At 58.2% G+C, this 13,945-nt stretch overlaps 2 protein-coding genes across 3 annotated transcripts; both read right to left on the reverse strand.

The window, feature by feature from the left end:
• Positions 1-367: 367 nt before the first annotated feature.
• RHOC (ras homolog family member C) lies at positions 368-6,015 on the reverse strand. 2 transcript variants are annotated; one of them, XM_087827825.1, is made up of 5 exons: positions 5,936-6,015; positions 2,804-2,967; positions 2,196-2,316; positions 1,757-1,887; positions 368-1,037 (listed from the first exon to the last, which is right to left on the reverse strand). In XM_087827825.1, exons 2-5 carry the CDS (start codon positions 2,957-2,959, stop codon positions 864-866), a joined length of 582 nt encoding a protein of 193 aa, XP_087683951.1. In that variant the 5' UTR covers positions 2,960-2,967; positions 5,936-6,015; the 3' UTR covers positions 368-863. The 2 variants fall into 2 exon arrangements, with proteins under 2 accessions (XP_087683951.1, XP_016078891.1); XM_016223405.2 differs by lacking the exon at positions 5,936-6,015 and adding an exon at positions 3,456-3,832.
• Positions 6,016-7,944: 1,929 nt separating this feature from the next.
• PPM1J (protein phosphatase, Mg2+/Mn2+ dependent 1J) lies at positions 7,945-13,558 on the reverse strand. Its single transcript, XM_087828158.1, has 10 exons — positions 13,215-13,558; positions 11,785-11,890; positions 10,989-11,276; positions 10,591-10,703; positions 10,227-10,311; positions 9,553-9,671; positions 9,285-9,348; positions 9,024-9,131; positions 8,759-8,910; positions 7,945-8,083 (listed from the first exon to the last, which is right to left on the reverse strand). The coding sequence occupies exons 1-10, from the start codon at positions 13,556-13,558 to the stop codon at positions 7,945-7,947; spliced, it is 1,518 nt and encodes a 505-aa protein (XP_087684284.1).
• Between the last annotated feature and the right edge of the window lie 387 nt (positions 13,559-13,945).

Below are 13,945 nucleotides of genomic sequence, written 5' to 3' on the forward strand. Positions count from 1 at the left end.
GTCTTCTTGGCCTGGTCCCTGCTTCCAGAACCCCCAAGCTGACCCCACAGGGGAAAATGGGACACTACCCAGAGCCATGTCACTTCCTAGAAAGAAACCCAGCCCCCACGACCAGGAGAGGAAACCCAGTGGGAGGTGGCAGGGAAGCCACCCACAGGCTTCTAAGTTTAGCCCCTGCTCCAGACCACTCCCCTCCCCCCGCCTCCAAGGCCCAGAGCCAGGCATGACCTCACCCTCTGCTCCTAGACTCCACCCTGCCTGCCCAGAGTCCTGCCTTTGCAAACGCCAGCCTGGTACACAACTGGGGAAAGAGGCGAGATGGGACTCTAGGCTCAAGGCCAAAACAGGGACCAGGAGAGAGACAGGAAGTGGCCATATACATGTTGAAGCCTGTGGCCCTTTTATTCAAGCCCCCCACCAGGGATAGCCAGAGACAAGGCCCCTGCCCAAAGCAGAAGTTCCAGGGACCCAGGACTCGGTTACACCCTCCAAGTCCCTTACCCCAGACACGCTCCTGAGAGCCAGAGTGTATAAAGTGCTGGTGTGTGATGATCCTCCGGGGAAGGCCAAAGGGATCAGGAGCCCCACCCTTGTACCCAGGCAGCAGCAGAACTCTGCTCCGAGGACAGGGCATAGACCTAGGTTCCCAGAGTGCTGGGAGGGAAGGAGGGTGGGCGGGACACCGCCGCCCACTGCTGCCACCACTGGGGCTGAGGCCTTGAGAAACTCGATGCAGTCCTGGGCTGGAGGGAACTGGAAAAGGGAGCCTTCAGCTTGGAGCCCTAAGAGGGTACGGCTTGGGGGTGTTTCTGCACCCCTGTGAAAGGACTCGAGGTGGGGAAGGAGAGAAGGCCTTGGGGGTCTCAGAGAATGGGGCAGCCCCTCCGGCGCTTATTCTTGCGGACCTGGAGGCCAGCCCGAGTGGCCATCTCAAATACCTCCCGCACCCCCTCCTTGGTCTTGGCTGAGCACTCAAGGTAGCCAAAGGCACTGATCCTGTTCGCCATGTCCCGGCCTTCCTCAGATCGAACAGGCTCCTGGGAAGATGGAAAGTAAGAAGTGATAGGAAACTGGAGGCAGGAGCATCTCACTACCATAGCCATAAGTGTAGTAGCTAGAGGAAACATCAGCCCTAACCCACAAAGCACCCGAACCCCAGAACCCTGGGCAGCTTTAGGGCCAGGGACCCAAGACGTTTACATTAAAATCCTCACCGGCCCTATACCCATGGTAAACCCTTCTCTTACCTGAATAGGTATCTAGCACCTCCTAACTGACCTCCCTGCCTCCCTTCTTTCTTTCTTACAATCAATCCCTGCTGTACGGCTGCTAGAATAACTTTCCTAACTCCCAGGCCTGACCACCTCTGTCCCCAGTTTAAAACCTCGGCATAATGACCCTCAGGATAGTCCGTATTCCTTGTTTTCCAGCTCTCTCGAATAAACTAATCCTGGCTAGAGGACCACTTACCAGGTCCCCTGATAAGCCAGCCCCTCACTCTGGGCCTCTCTTTCAGCCGCTTATAATGGATTTTCTTATTCACCTTAATAGCCCCAACCCCAAACACAGATGAATAAACTAAAATGGCAAGTGCCCTTGGGCAAGTCACTCTGATGACTACATCAGATACTGGATCAGACACTAGGCCCTTCTGGTTGCCCTCACCAGGGTGGGAGGTAGACGCCACCATCCCCTCTAACAGGACAGTCCTCTGGAAAGAGTGCTCCCTTTCCCAGCCTGGCAGCTCCCCACCTACCTGCTTCATCTTGGCCAGCTCCCTCCGGGTATGTTCGTCTTGCCTCAGGTCCTTCTTATTGCCCACGAGGATGATGGGCACGTTGGGGCAGAAGTGCTTCACCTCCGGAGTCCACTTCTCGGGAATGTTTTCTGCACAGACAAGTCCCAGCAGATGTTGGTGCCTCCACTTGGGCTAGAAACAGCCCCCACCCTGCAAGGCCCTGGTCTCCCCACAGCAGTCTTAGAGGGTATTCAGCATGACAGTCCCTTTTACAGCTCAAAACCTCTCCCCTGAGCCTTCCCAAGGGTCAGAGTTCCCACAGTGAAGGAAGCGAACAGCCCCCTGCACCCCTCCCCACAGCCCCAGCTCCGAGGACTGCTGAAATGAGCCAGGGCAAGAGCTACCTCGGGCTGGTTGATTCCAAAGGGTTCCGGTCCCCTCCCTCCAGTGCCCTCACCCAGGCTGTCCGGGCTGTCTATGGAGAAGCACATGAGGATGACGTCAGTGTCCGGGTAGGAGAGAGGCCGGAGGCGATCGTAGTCTTCCTGTCCTGCTGTGTCCCACAGGGCCAGCTCCACCTGATACACAGGGCCGGTGAGTAACTAGCCTGGGGATCCCAGTCACAGACACCCCACCCTACCACCTAGAGGTTGTCTCTGAAGCCACTGGTCCTTGAGGCTCACTGAATACTACTGAGCACCTGCTCCATGCCAGGAATAGTGCTAATCACTGTCACCCCAACACAAACTAGGTGCATTTTTGAAAATCCTGAGACATCAGTGCTTCATCTTTGTGTGCAGTTTATGAATTACCATGGTGAACCCCACTGTTTCACTTATCCTCACAAAAGCCCTTTGGAGGAAGCCTTAATTATCCCCATTTGGCAGTTGGGGGAGCTTAAGCTCAGAGGTGCAGGGTCACTGTGTAGAGAGCCAGGAGGTGTATCTCGATTTCCTGACTGCAGTTTTACTTTCTAACTTTAATTGGTGCCAGCGGGGAGAGTGGACACCCTGGGTCGTGTTGGGGGGCGGTTCCAGGTGACATGAAAAAGGACTGTGCCTTCACCTGCTTGCCATCCACCTCTATGTCTGCAATGTAGTTCTCGAAGACGGTAGGGACGTAGACCTCTGGGAACTGGTCCTTGCTGAAGACGATGAGGAGGCAGGTCTTCCCGCAGGCCCCATCTCCCACGATCACCAGCTTCTTTCGGATGGCAGCCATGGCTGGGGCTGGCAGGGAAGAGGCAATGGGGGTTTGGGGGAGAAGCCTAATAAGTCCAAAAACATTTCTCTGGGGCCCCCCTAGACCTCCCTGGAAATCGAAGCATCCAGCAAAAGGGAGGGAAAGGGGCTTGCTCAGGCATGTTCTTGCCAAGAACCAATTGCTCGGGCAACTGGGCTGGAAATTCCTTATCTCGGGGTCAGGGACAGGTCTCCCCCAATGGGATAGACTAGGGAAGTGGGAGATGGAAAAACCAGCGACTTGGAAGCCAGACAACATGAGTTGTGACCTAACCCATTCACCCTCTGTGGGGGCCTGGACACCTAGAGGGGTGCTCGGGGACATGTCCAGAAGAGCCAGCCTTTATGTGCTATATGTATCAGGGTTTCAAGTCAGACTTCACTTGTTACCAGGGTTTTGATACTTTTAAAGATTAATAATTGCTAAGGTCCGATCTAGAACACACTGTCCCTCACCCAGCATAAATCATGCCTACCCAGTCACAAATGAGGTTCCTCTCCAAGGTCACAGGCCAGAAGAACAAGCTACCAGGTGGTAGGTGGGTAAGGGAAACTGTTGGGCGTTTTGACAAAAATCATCTCCCTTGGTTCCCAGCAGCCTCTTAGAAGGGAAATGGAGAGCTTCCTATTTTGACAAATTAGAAAAGTGAAGCTCAACCACGTATTCAGCAGAGTCACGGCAGGGATGGCACTCAGAGCAGGGCTTTGTGACTCTAGAGTCTGTTGCCTTTTCTATGTATCATCCCAGAGGTTGGGAAGAGCAGAGGGAGGGAAACCCAGACAGAGGGCAGTAGCAGCAGCCAGCAGGCTTCCCTGGCCCACCCCATCCTGGTTCCCAAAGCCCCAAGTCACACAAAGGAGGCTCAGTCCCCGCAGCGCCCACAGCCCACATTCGGGCAGCCTGCCTTCCTCCCCCCTTCCTCCTGGGCCTGGCAGCAACACTGGGTCACTCAGCCTCAGGCAGGGGACAATGACCACACTGTAGGGAGCCACACATCCAGCACTACAGAGCGACTGAGAATAATCCACCAGGGAGTCACCTCCACCCACTCCGTGGAACAGCCCCTTCCTCCCCTCTGTACAGCTAGCTCACCCAAGGCCCTGCCCACCCCTCCCTGTGACTCAGGGCGAGGAGTCAGCTTCCCGGGGTTTCCATGTCCCCCACCCCCCAGCACACACCAGTGAGCATCTGCACAGTTCATCACACCTTCCCAGCTTCCCTGCCCCTGAGCTGAGCCTCGCTTCCTCCCTCCCAGGGGAGAGGAGCTGACCTCCAGCCGGCTGAACTTCCCAGGCTGCAGGCCTGGAGGAAGAGGGGAGGCTCTGGGGCCGAGATCAAGTGGAGACTGTTGGGAAGGCTGCTGGGAGGAGCTCCCCTAAAGAAGACAAATGAGGGCCGGTCCCAGCAGCAAACAGGCAGGGAGTAGTTAGGAAAAGAAGGGGACGGTAACCTGATCTCTGCCCAAAATCTGGCTTTTTCTCCCGGTCCCACATCCTGTCAAACTGGGCTGAACTCCTCCCCACACCCGTCTTGGTCTGCCTTGTAGGAGGCGAACCTTCCAGCCCAAGGCTCATTCTCTTATTGAACAGCGGGGTCCTGGGTGGCCTCCCTCCGCTATACACACAAACTGGGATGAGGGAAGTCGCTGAGTCAGAGAGAATTTACAGGAGTTGAGAGTACAGAGCCACTCTCTCTGCCTCGAAGGGGACTCTCACTGATACCCCGAAAGACAGGCAAGAAGGCATTCACCGTGTCAGCAGATACCCTTCAAAAAGGGGGCTCCCTGGAAATTCCACCCAGGTGACCAACTCCCCCACCCCGCCTCCCACCAGTTCCACTGGTCCAGCTGTGTGGAAACAGGCTGGGGTCCTAGCGCCAACATGGATGCGCGGTGTTGACGGAGGGCAGTCACCAGTTGCTCAGCTTCAGTGTGCCACTGCCTCCCCGGGCAAGGCAGTTTTGGTGGCACCAGGCAGTGGGACGAGGGCAATGTTAAGTGGCCTGGAGCCCCGAGTTCAATTAGAAGCCTTTCCTTTCGGGCTGTGGTTGGGCCAGAAGAGCAGCTGGCCCAGGCCGGGCCTCTTAGGCCCAAGGCCAGATGGCAAAGACGACAGCTCCCTGAGAGATGCAGCCCCACAGACCCTAAGAGGGGCCATCAAACCCCACAGAGCCTGGAACTCCCGGAGCCTTCCCTGAGGCGGCAGACACCCCCCTGTCCTCGGTCTCTACATTTCCAGATGACCCAGGGGCCCCCCGCTGTTCCCTGCCAGCCACCCTGAGGTCTGGGGAAGGAGCCAGACGCCTCCTCAACTTTAACACCAGGACTGGGCCTAGGGTCTCCCAGCCCAAACCAGGCTGGGAGGCGGGGGCTGGAAGGAGAGGAGAGCCTCTCCCACTCCCCACACAAAGGAGCTGGATCCCTCCTAATCCCCCTACCTCCCACCCCTGGCAGGCTCCCAGGCACCGTCTAGGGCGGTGTCCAGACCCCGCCGAGCAGTGGGAGCCCCCGCTGGTCACACCGCACCCCTATTCCCGCCATGCCCCCCGGCCCCGCCTGGGGAAAACCCCACCTCCCCCCGGCCCCGACCCGCACCGCACCGCACCCCGGGTCCACCTCGGGCCGCCGGCCCGGGAACCGCCCGGTCTGGGCTGGGCGCTCGCGGGGAGACCCAAGTTGTCCCCTCGCCCGGCGGGGAGGTGCCGAGGAGCCGGGAGGGGAAGGGGAAGGACTCCAGGAGGGAGAGGCCGGCCGGGCAGCTCCCGGGGCCCCAGCTGCAGCCGCCCGACCCCGCACCGCCCAGACGCCGCGTCCTGGGGCGGGCAGGCGGCGGCGCGCGGGCCAGAGCCCCCTCCCCAGCCCGCGCCTCCAGCCCCGGCCAAGCGGAGGGGGGAGGCTGCTCTCCCCGCGAGGAGCCCCAGGGACGCCCCGCACCCCCAGACCCCGGCCCAGGGTACCTTCCGCTCGGCCGCCTTCAGCGCCGGTGCCAGAGGCAGAGACTGACCCGAGGGCCCCGCCCCGCGCTCCTCCAGCGCCGCGGCGGGGAGGGGACGGCAGGGGAGGGACCGGGAGGCAGGGGAGGGGCCGGCGGGACGGGAGGCAGGGGCGGGGCGGGCCTGGGCTCAGCCCGTTCACTGTCCGGGCCCCCGGCCACCGCCGTTCCTCCCGGACCGTAGCCCCGGGTCGGGAGGGATGCTTGGACTGCGGGGAGAGGGCGGCGCGGCGAGGGGGCCCCAGCGGACTCCTTCCGCCCGACTTCCCAGCCCCTAGGGGCGGACCGGCGTCGGGAAAGTTGAGCGGCGCTCGGGGTGGGGTCGGGAAAGGGCCGCTGCTGCCCCCCGGCGGCCGCCGAGCCAGCGGCGCCGACGCCACCTGGGCCGTGGGGATGCCGAGGCCCACCCTGCGCCCCCGGAGCCGCGGCGGAGCCCGTGCAGCCCAGCGTCATCCCCCAGCCCTGAGAACTTTTCGGAGCCTTTGGGACTCAGGCCACCGTTCCACTTCACCACTTCCTTCCTTCCCCCCGCTCCCTCCGGCCTGGACTTTTCATGAGTCCTGTTCCTACCTGCCTACCCATCAAAGGGCGCTCCAGCAAACCCAGATCCCCAGCTGGGAATTCAGTTCCCACCCGAACAGTATGATTTCTGTGCCTAGGGAACTGAGCCTGGTCTGAGTGGACACACTGGGGGGTATCCACCTAAACGTGCATCTCCTTTCCTGCAAGGTGGCTGAGGAGTCGGTACCAACATTGTATTAGCTTGTGCTGGGTACACTACCTAGCTCCGCCCTTTTACTATGCATCACAGATCTTTGGGGTAAGTATATCCATGCGCTTTTGCCTCTAAGAAACTGAGGCTCAGAGAAGTGGTTTGCCCGCTATTGCAATTTCTGTGTGATCCAGCAAGAATCCAGACACTGGGGTCTGCTTGGTTCCAAAGTTGGTGCCCTGTCCCTGCCTGTCCCTTCTACTGGCTAGCACAGTGTGTGGCACGTAGTAGTTTTTCACCAAATATTTGCCGAATGAATGAATGTTAGAAGTCATATAGGCTTTTAAAATCTCAAGTGCAACCCACACACTTGATTAATGAGGACACCAAAGTCCAGAGCACTTTGGTCCCCAGGCCTTGAGTGTGAAGTGAGAGCTATATGCTCAGTTTAGATCTATCTTTGCCTTCAAAGAACTTACAGTCTAAATTCAGAATACAGATAACTTAAAGGTAACTAACAGTTAATGAACCGTTATTGCATGGGCCCGGCTCTATATATATGAACTACTTTAGTCTTACAACCACCTTATAAGGTAGGACTGTCATCTCCATTTTACTGAGAAGCAACTTGCTTAGAGAGTTTGCAGAACTAGTGCTGGGTCTGGCACCAGAACCCAAACAGAAGAACTCTAGAACCCTGGCTCTTAACTCCATACCAACTCCTAATACAGACAGTAATAAGACAGGAGGCTGGGGGAGGGAGGGCATGCATGGGCTGTGGAATCCCCAGCCCTGAAGGACAGGTGAAGCGTTCAAGGTCATATGTAGATTGTAAATGGGTTAGAGCTACCATGGGCCCACAGTAATGGAAAGGAAACCCCAAGAGAGTGGTGGTGAGAGGGGAGGCTAGAAGAGGAAATAGTGGTCAGATCATGAAGGTCCTTGTATGCCACACTCAAGAACTGAGTGTTCTTCGGAGTGGGAGTAAGGAGCTTCTAAAATGTTCTCTCAAGGGAACAGCCAACACAGAATCACTCTGCAGAAAGGACACTCTGTCTGTTATGTCCCTGGTATACTGGGGGAAACTGCGGGGTGGCCTGGAGACAGAGATAGGAGATGCGTTAGGAAGCTAATGCAGTAAAGAACTAAGGTAGTGACAGTCGGGGTAAAAATAAGTGGACAATTATGAAATATTTTTAAAATACATAATCAAAAACAGTTAGTGATTCACTTCATAAGGAAGAGAAGGAAGCCAGCAGTGACTAGTTCCAAGACCAGCTTGAGCAGCTGAGCTGGTACCCACTGAGATGATGAACCAGAAGGCACATGTTTGTTGAGAAAATGGTGAATTCAGTTTGAGGTATGTTGAGTTGAAGTGCCTGAGGGATGCCTCCATGTTCCAGAGACTACTGGAACATGAGAGACTAAAGGTCAGGAGAGGTCTGGGCTGGAAATACTGACTTGGATGACACCAGTGGGTAGATGAAGCCACAGAATGGATGAGAGCATGTGGAGTGGGAAGAGCAAAGGGCAGAAGAAAAAAGCTGGGAACACTACATTTTTAGGACCATTCTGGAGTATTTCTACCACCCCAAAGAACTTTCTGTTACCTTTCAGTTTCTATTCAAAGAAATAAAGACAACGTTTTTATCCATCTGGTTTATTTGCCAGTAGCTATACTTTTGGATCTATCTGACACCCCTTCTTCAGTTAAATTGCCAATAAAGAAGGTCAGGGGGACAAGTTCAGAATTCGAGTTGGGAGAGGCTGGGACGGTGGTGGGGTCAGGGACTCAGGCCCTCAGGAGTAACTGCCTGGCCCTCCCAGGGGTATGATGAAGACAGAGATGTCATCCCCGGAACCCAGCTTGTTGTTGGGGAGACGCCAGCCACGGTCCCGGGGAGTGCCCCGGGCCCCTAGGACCAGAGCTTGGGCCAGAGCCGTGTACCTGCCAGGAGCACACGTGCACATTCATGTACCAACATGTACATGGAAAGACAGATACACAGGCCCTCATTGCTTCCCTTTGCCCCTTCCTTCCCCATTGTCACCCCTCACTGCCCATACAACCCCTACCTGCTGGGGTCATTGGGCTCATAGGTCGACAGCACCCTGTCCACAGTGGCAGCTACCTCACAGTCACTGGTGACATCCCACAGACCATCTGTCCCCAGGACCAGCACGTCGTCAGGGCAGTGTTCATACTGTGTCAGATCGTACACTTGTACCTGGTGGGGAAAGAGGGTGGAGAAGGAGCTTGGGGATAAAGGGACCTGGGGTGAAAGCCAGCCTGAGCCCCAGAGCGGGAAGGTGAGATTAAAGAGGTGCCCATCCAGCTCACCTCCGGGAAGCAGGAAAGGAAGGGCTTGATGGACAGGCTGGAACTGCAGACCTTGAGGTTATGGTCTCCTAAGCCCCGGGTCACCCCAATGGTGGCCATCACCCGAGCCTAAATAAAAGGAGGCAAGAGTGCTGCTAAAACCCTCTCCCAGACTCTGAAACCATGGACCCTCCCACCCCTGCCCTCAGGGAGAACCTCCACCTCCCTAGACAACCTGTAGTGGGTTCTCCTGCCCTCTCCCACCTCTACCATGGAGTTTACCTTTTTGCCCTCCCCACAGACCAGAGGAAACCTGAGATCCTCCAGCTCGATCTTTTTGTAGGCCCTGGGGGGGGGGGGGAGTAGAGGAGGCATCACCCAGGCATCAAAGCCTGTCTCCCCTGGGAGCCACGCTCCTCACACAAGCCCCTAAGAAGGGCCACATCCCCCCAGCTCCCAGCCTGGCCCAGCCTCCAGCTTCCACCTTGCTGCTGGCCAGGGACTGGTTGTGTTGCCATGGGAACGGGCCCAGCTCTGAGGGAAGTGTTACCAGCCGGTCATGTTCTGGTCCCGGTACAGCATCCTGTGGCCCAGCTCCTTGGGCTGAACTCGGCGGGGGAACTCAAGGTGGGTGAATTCACCACCCAGCAGCTCTGGTTTCAGGAAGCCCTGGGGTCGGGAGTGGCCAGACAGAGCAGAGGGCCAAGGGGTATTAGGCTCACAGCATGGTCTGGTGTCTAAATGATCTTTATTTTATGGCAGACCCTTCAATGGAGTTTACTAGATGCCACACACTGTCTAATATTAACAGGTATTAACTCATTTACTGATCACAACGACCCTTAAGGCAGGAACTACTGATGCTAGTTAAGGGAACCGTCAAAGTCACACAATTAGCAAAGTACTTGAACCAGGATTCAATCCCAGGCAGCCCAGCTCCAGGCCCAGGGCTTAAAGCTCCAAACCATACTGCTTCTCAGGGGCCTTTGCTGTCCCCTCCCCGCCTCTGCCTCCACTTCCTTCCTCAGCTGGGGCCACTGTGGGAGCACCGGAGCAGCCCACGCTCCTGCTCCTTCCTGCTACAGCTCAGCTCAGCTCAGCTCCACACTCCTCCGGTAAGGCCCTGCCTATCTGTGTGGTGGGGGTGGGGGAGTCAGGATGTAGGGTACAAATAGGCACAAGACTCAGCAAAGGATGGGAGTCAGGAGTTAAGTCCCTACTTACAAGCAGCTGAAGACGCTGGCGCTCAGTTTCTGGGGTGAATTCCCGAGACATTGGAATGATTTCACCATTCCGGACAATGATGGCTCTGCCCAGAGAAAGACAAGGTTGGGCCTTGGCTCTCCTTGGCCCCCTTGTGGAGAATTCCAGAAAGACCAGGCATTCCCCAAAATGACCCTTAGGATCCCGCACCCAGACCCCCATCTTTCCTCCCCTTGTGGCTATTTCAGGCCCTTCCTTATGTCTGTGATCCCTCCTGACCACCTCCAGTTTTTGATTTTTAACACCTGCCACCTTGCTCTCTTCTGTTCCCCCATCCCAGAGAGTGTGACCCCCTCTAGCCATTTTCAAAGCCCCCCCCCCATACCTGCTGTCACCTGCATTGGCCACGTACACCTTGCCTAGCAAGTAGACCACAACCAGTGCACAGCAGCCCCCCTCCACTTGGTGGCCATGCCGCTCCCGGGCCATCTGCTCATCCTGCCATGTGAGGAAGGGTCAAAGGGGGTGGATGAAGAAGAGGTTCTAGGCATACAGCCCCTCCACCTGCAGAAGTAAACCAGCCCAGCCAAGCTACGCTGGCGGAGAGGAGGGAAGACATGGGTGTAATGCCTCCTTTTCCTTCCCCTCTGAACCAAGCTCTGCTCAGGCTCTCAAAGGTGTTGTAGGTTCTCAGGGTCACCCCTCAGGCCGTCTGACTCCCACACAGAATTGACCAGAGTATCTATCTGCCTAGCAGGCCCCTGACCCGGGCCACCCACTCACCATGAGCTGGAAGGCGTTCTCAATGGCCCCCACTACCAGGCTCTCATGGGTCACTTCCTTCTGCGAAGACCAGCAGGTCTGAGGACCAACCGAGTGACAGGGATCTGAGGAACCTGGGGTCCCCGGGGTGGATGGGAGGCAAAGGGGAGGTGGCGAGGGGTCCTGGAGTATCTCTACTAGGTCCTTCAGCTGCTCCCGAATGTGGCGATGCAGGAGCCTGGAAGCCATTTCAGCAGCTCCACCCCCTGCATGCCCATCAAACAGACCCCAGTAGTAGAAGTAGAGTCCCTGGTGGAGGAAAAGTAGAGATGAGTGATTGTGTGTGTGTGTGTGTGTTATGCAGGGAGAAGAGCAAGCCTCTGGGCACCCATGCACACATTAGAGAGGAGGTGAGAGCTTAGTAATAAAGGAAACTTAGATTTATTCACTCATTTACCAAGGGCCTACATTGTATTGGAAAGTAAAGCATCAAAAAAGCCAAACTCAGAGGCTGTTCAAATATTTATGGGTGACTTAATTACCAATGCAAAAATAAGCACCGGCGATGAATTAAATCATCCATAAATACATGAGCATCTACATTTTCAAGTGGAAAACTACATTCATACTGACGTGGTAGAATCTAACTGATTGATGCCAGATAAAGATCCTGTGCCAGAAGATAGCTAGTGATAGAGAGCTAGATAGAGTTAGGAGGTAGGTCTTTCACGTTTCAGATTTAAAACTGGACGCCTAGAATCTCTGGGCAGAGGCGTCACCCTGTCTCTGGAGGCTAGGAAGGGGGCTGGGGGCTTACCTGGCCTGAGCTAGGTGCCCCTGAAACACTCCTCCGGCCTTCCACATACACCACTTCACAGCAAGCCTGGTCCTCATTGTGCCGGCTCTTGCCAGCGTTGATGACCCTGCCAGACCAGAGTGACCACATCAGGTTGGACACCAGACTAAGTCCTGGAATAACCACACACCCCCACCCCCCCTTAGACATACACACTCTCTCTGGCTTGCTGGCCAAGCTGAGAAAGGTCACAGCCACCTGGGATTGAGGCCAGAGTGAGGAGGAGAAGGGAGGCAGGGTGAGGCACAGGGAGTTCTGTCTGGATGTCAGTCCCCACCATCTCATAGAAAGGCCAGCAGCAGCACCTGTCTGCCTCAGGTCCCCATTCCTGGCTAAGCCGGTATCCCTAATGCCGTTGCCCCGGGGAGGGGCCTGTTGGGAGCATGAGGCTTTACTTCCCTGATTGTCAAGACCCTACCTCCCACCCAATCATTTCTTCTAGTGCCTTGTCCACAGCACCCCACCCTCATGGGCACACCCACCCTTATCCAAAAGCCACCCAGTTAAAGTTTCTGCTGCTTTGGCAATGGGGAAGTGCTGCAGCCCAGATCCAGAAAGAGGAATTGAAATAGGGTAGGGGTGGAAGTCCACCTGGACTGCGCAGGGGTCCGGCAACCATCAACTCTTCCAAATTAGGAAGCTTAAAGGGCTGGTGGGGCGGCCACGCGTGCACCAGCCACCACCCTGGGCGAAAGCAGCACCCCCATCCCCCTCAGTGCTCCGTTTTCCCAGCACAGGCATTAAAAATACACATCGCCTGGGAGCAAGCGGGCTGCTCCCACCCGGGGGCCACTCCCTTGCCAGGCCAGCGCGAGGCCACGGCGGAGGGGCGGTCCAAGGGGTCCCTTCGCTTCCCCGGGCGGCCTCCCGCCCCCCGGCCCCAGGGGAAGCGGCGGCCGCCAGGTGTCGCGGGCTATTTCTGGGTGTGGAGGGGGAGGGGGAACGGTAAGAGGGACAGGGAACTGGGGCGCGGGGGTCGGGAAGTCCAGGAGGGAGTCTTCCCAGCTGCCATCTCCTCTGTTAAAAGAGACTCCCGCTCCTTGAAACCTTTCCTCCCTTAGGCTTCACGCTCCGGGCCGCGACTGAGAACGGCCAATTCATCCTTCGCGGGGCCCTGCCCCCTCGGGGCTCTAAGCGAGAGCGAGGTGCCCGAGGCGGCGCGGGTGGGGGTAGTGAAGGATCTGGAAGGTCCCGAGGAAGGCTGCGCGGGCTGGAGAAAGACCTGGGAAGAGGAGGGGCCCGCAGCCCCGAGGACAGCGAGGAACCTGGGGAGAGGGGCCGCCGGCACGGAGCGCGGCGAGGGGAACGCACCCCAACTACCGGGATGCGGGGGTGAGGAGGGGGTGGGGTGGGACTCCCATCCTAATTAGGGTGCCTCCAGGGACGCTCACTCGGCGTAGCCCGTGCTCCAGGGCAGGCGGCGGCCGGTGTCCGGCGGACTCTGCACCGCGCGGCCGGCGTGGTCGTCGGCGCGACGCAGCCCCCTCGGGCTCAGCTGCAGGAAGGTCGGCCGGGAGAAGCTGGCTCGAGCCTCCGCTGGCTTTGCGGGCGCCGGGCTCCCGCTCCCGCTCCCGCTCCCGCTCGCAGCCTTCGCCAGAGGACTCGTGGGCGCTTCTGGAGGGGCGGCGGGCAGCGCCGAGGTCGCCTCGGGCTGGTCCGGGGACTTGGGGCGCGGGGGCGGGGCGCCCCCGGGGCTCACCAGGTGCGCCACGGCCGAGCGCACCCGGCTTAGCATGCTGCCTGCCCGCCCCGCCCTCGCCGCGGCCCCGCCCCCGCCGCGGCCCCGCCCCGAGGCTCGCGGTGGGCGGGGCTCGCTGCGGAACCGCCTCAACCGCCGGCGGCCGGTACGGCCCTCGCCCCGCCTCCGGCCCTTCGGGGAAGGCTGGGTCTGCGGTCCCCAGAAGGGGGCGCGGAGACGGGAGCCCTGTTTCAGCCGCGCTCTAGATCAGACATCGGCCGGAACCTCCCCACCGTGCCGGGTGCTGTGTCCCGAGCCCTCGGTTCGGGGGTGATGGGGCCCCTGGCCTCGCCGCGAAGCCAGCCAGCCGCTTCGGGGACCGCTAGGTGGGGAGCGCTGGGGTGACCACACCTCTGGCTGGGGCCGCTGGAGCCAGGGCGAGCG

Source organism: Miniopterus natalensis, chromosome 19 (genome assembly GCF_054644295.1).
Source record: "Miniopterus natalensis isolate mMinNat1 chromosome 19, mMinNat1.hap1, whole genome shotgun sequence".
NCBI classification, from domain to species: Eukaryota; Metazoa; Chordata; class Mammalia; order Chiroptera; family Miniopteridae; genus Miniopterus; species Miniopterus natalensis.

What these genes read in the sequence shown, in the direction of transcription:
- RHOC (XM_087827825.1), bottom strand. Translation starts at nt 2,959, where the DNA reads ATGGCTGCCATCCGAAAGAAGCTGGTGATCGTGGGAGATGGGGCCTGC. An exon ending in TAGAGGTGGATGGCAAGCAG is followed by an intron (nt 2,317 to 2,803) that starts GTGAAGGCACAG and finishes CCTGTGTATCAG; the next exon opens with GTGGAGCTGGCCCTGTGGGA. An exon ending in AGACAGCCCGGACAGCCTGG is followed by an intron (nt 1,888 to 2,195) that starts GTGAGGGCACTG and finishes TTGTCTGTGCAG; the next exon opens with AAAACATTCCCGAGAAGTGG.
- PPM1J (XM_087828158.1), bottom strand. Translation starts at nt 13,558, where the DNA reads ATGCTAAGCCGGGTGCGCTCGGCCGTGGCGCACCTGGTGAGCCCCGGG. An exon ending in TCCTTTCCTGCTTCCCGGAG is followed by an intron (nt 8,911 to 9,023) that starts GTGAGCTGGATG and finishes TTTCCCCACCAG; the next exon opens with GTACAAGTGTACGATCTGAC. An exon ending in GAGCCCAATGACCCCAGCAG is followed by an intron (nt 8,084 to 8,758) that starts GTAGGGGTTGTA and finishes CCAGTAGTCTCT; the next exon opens with GGAACATGGAGGCATCCCTC.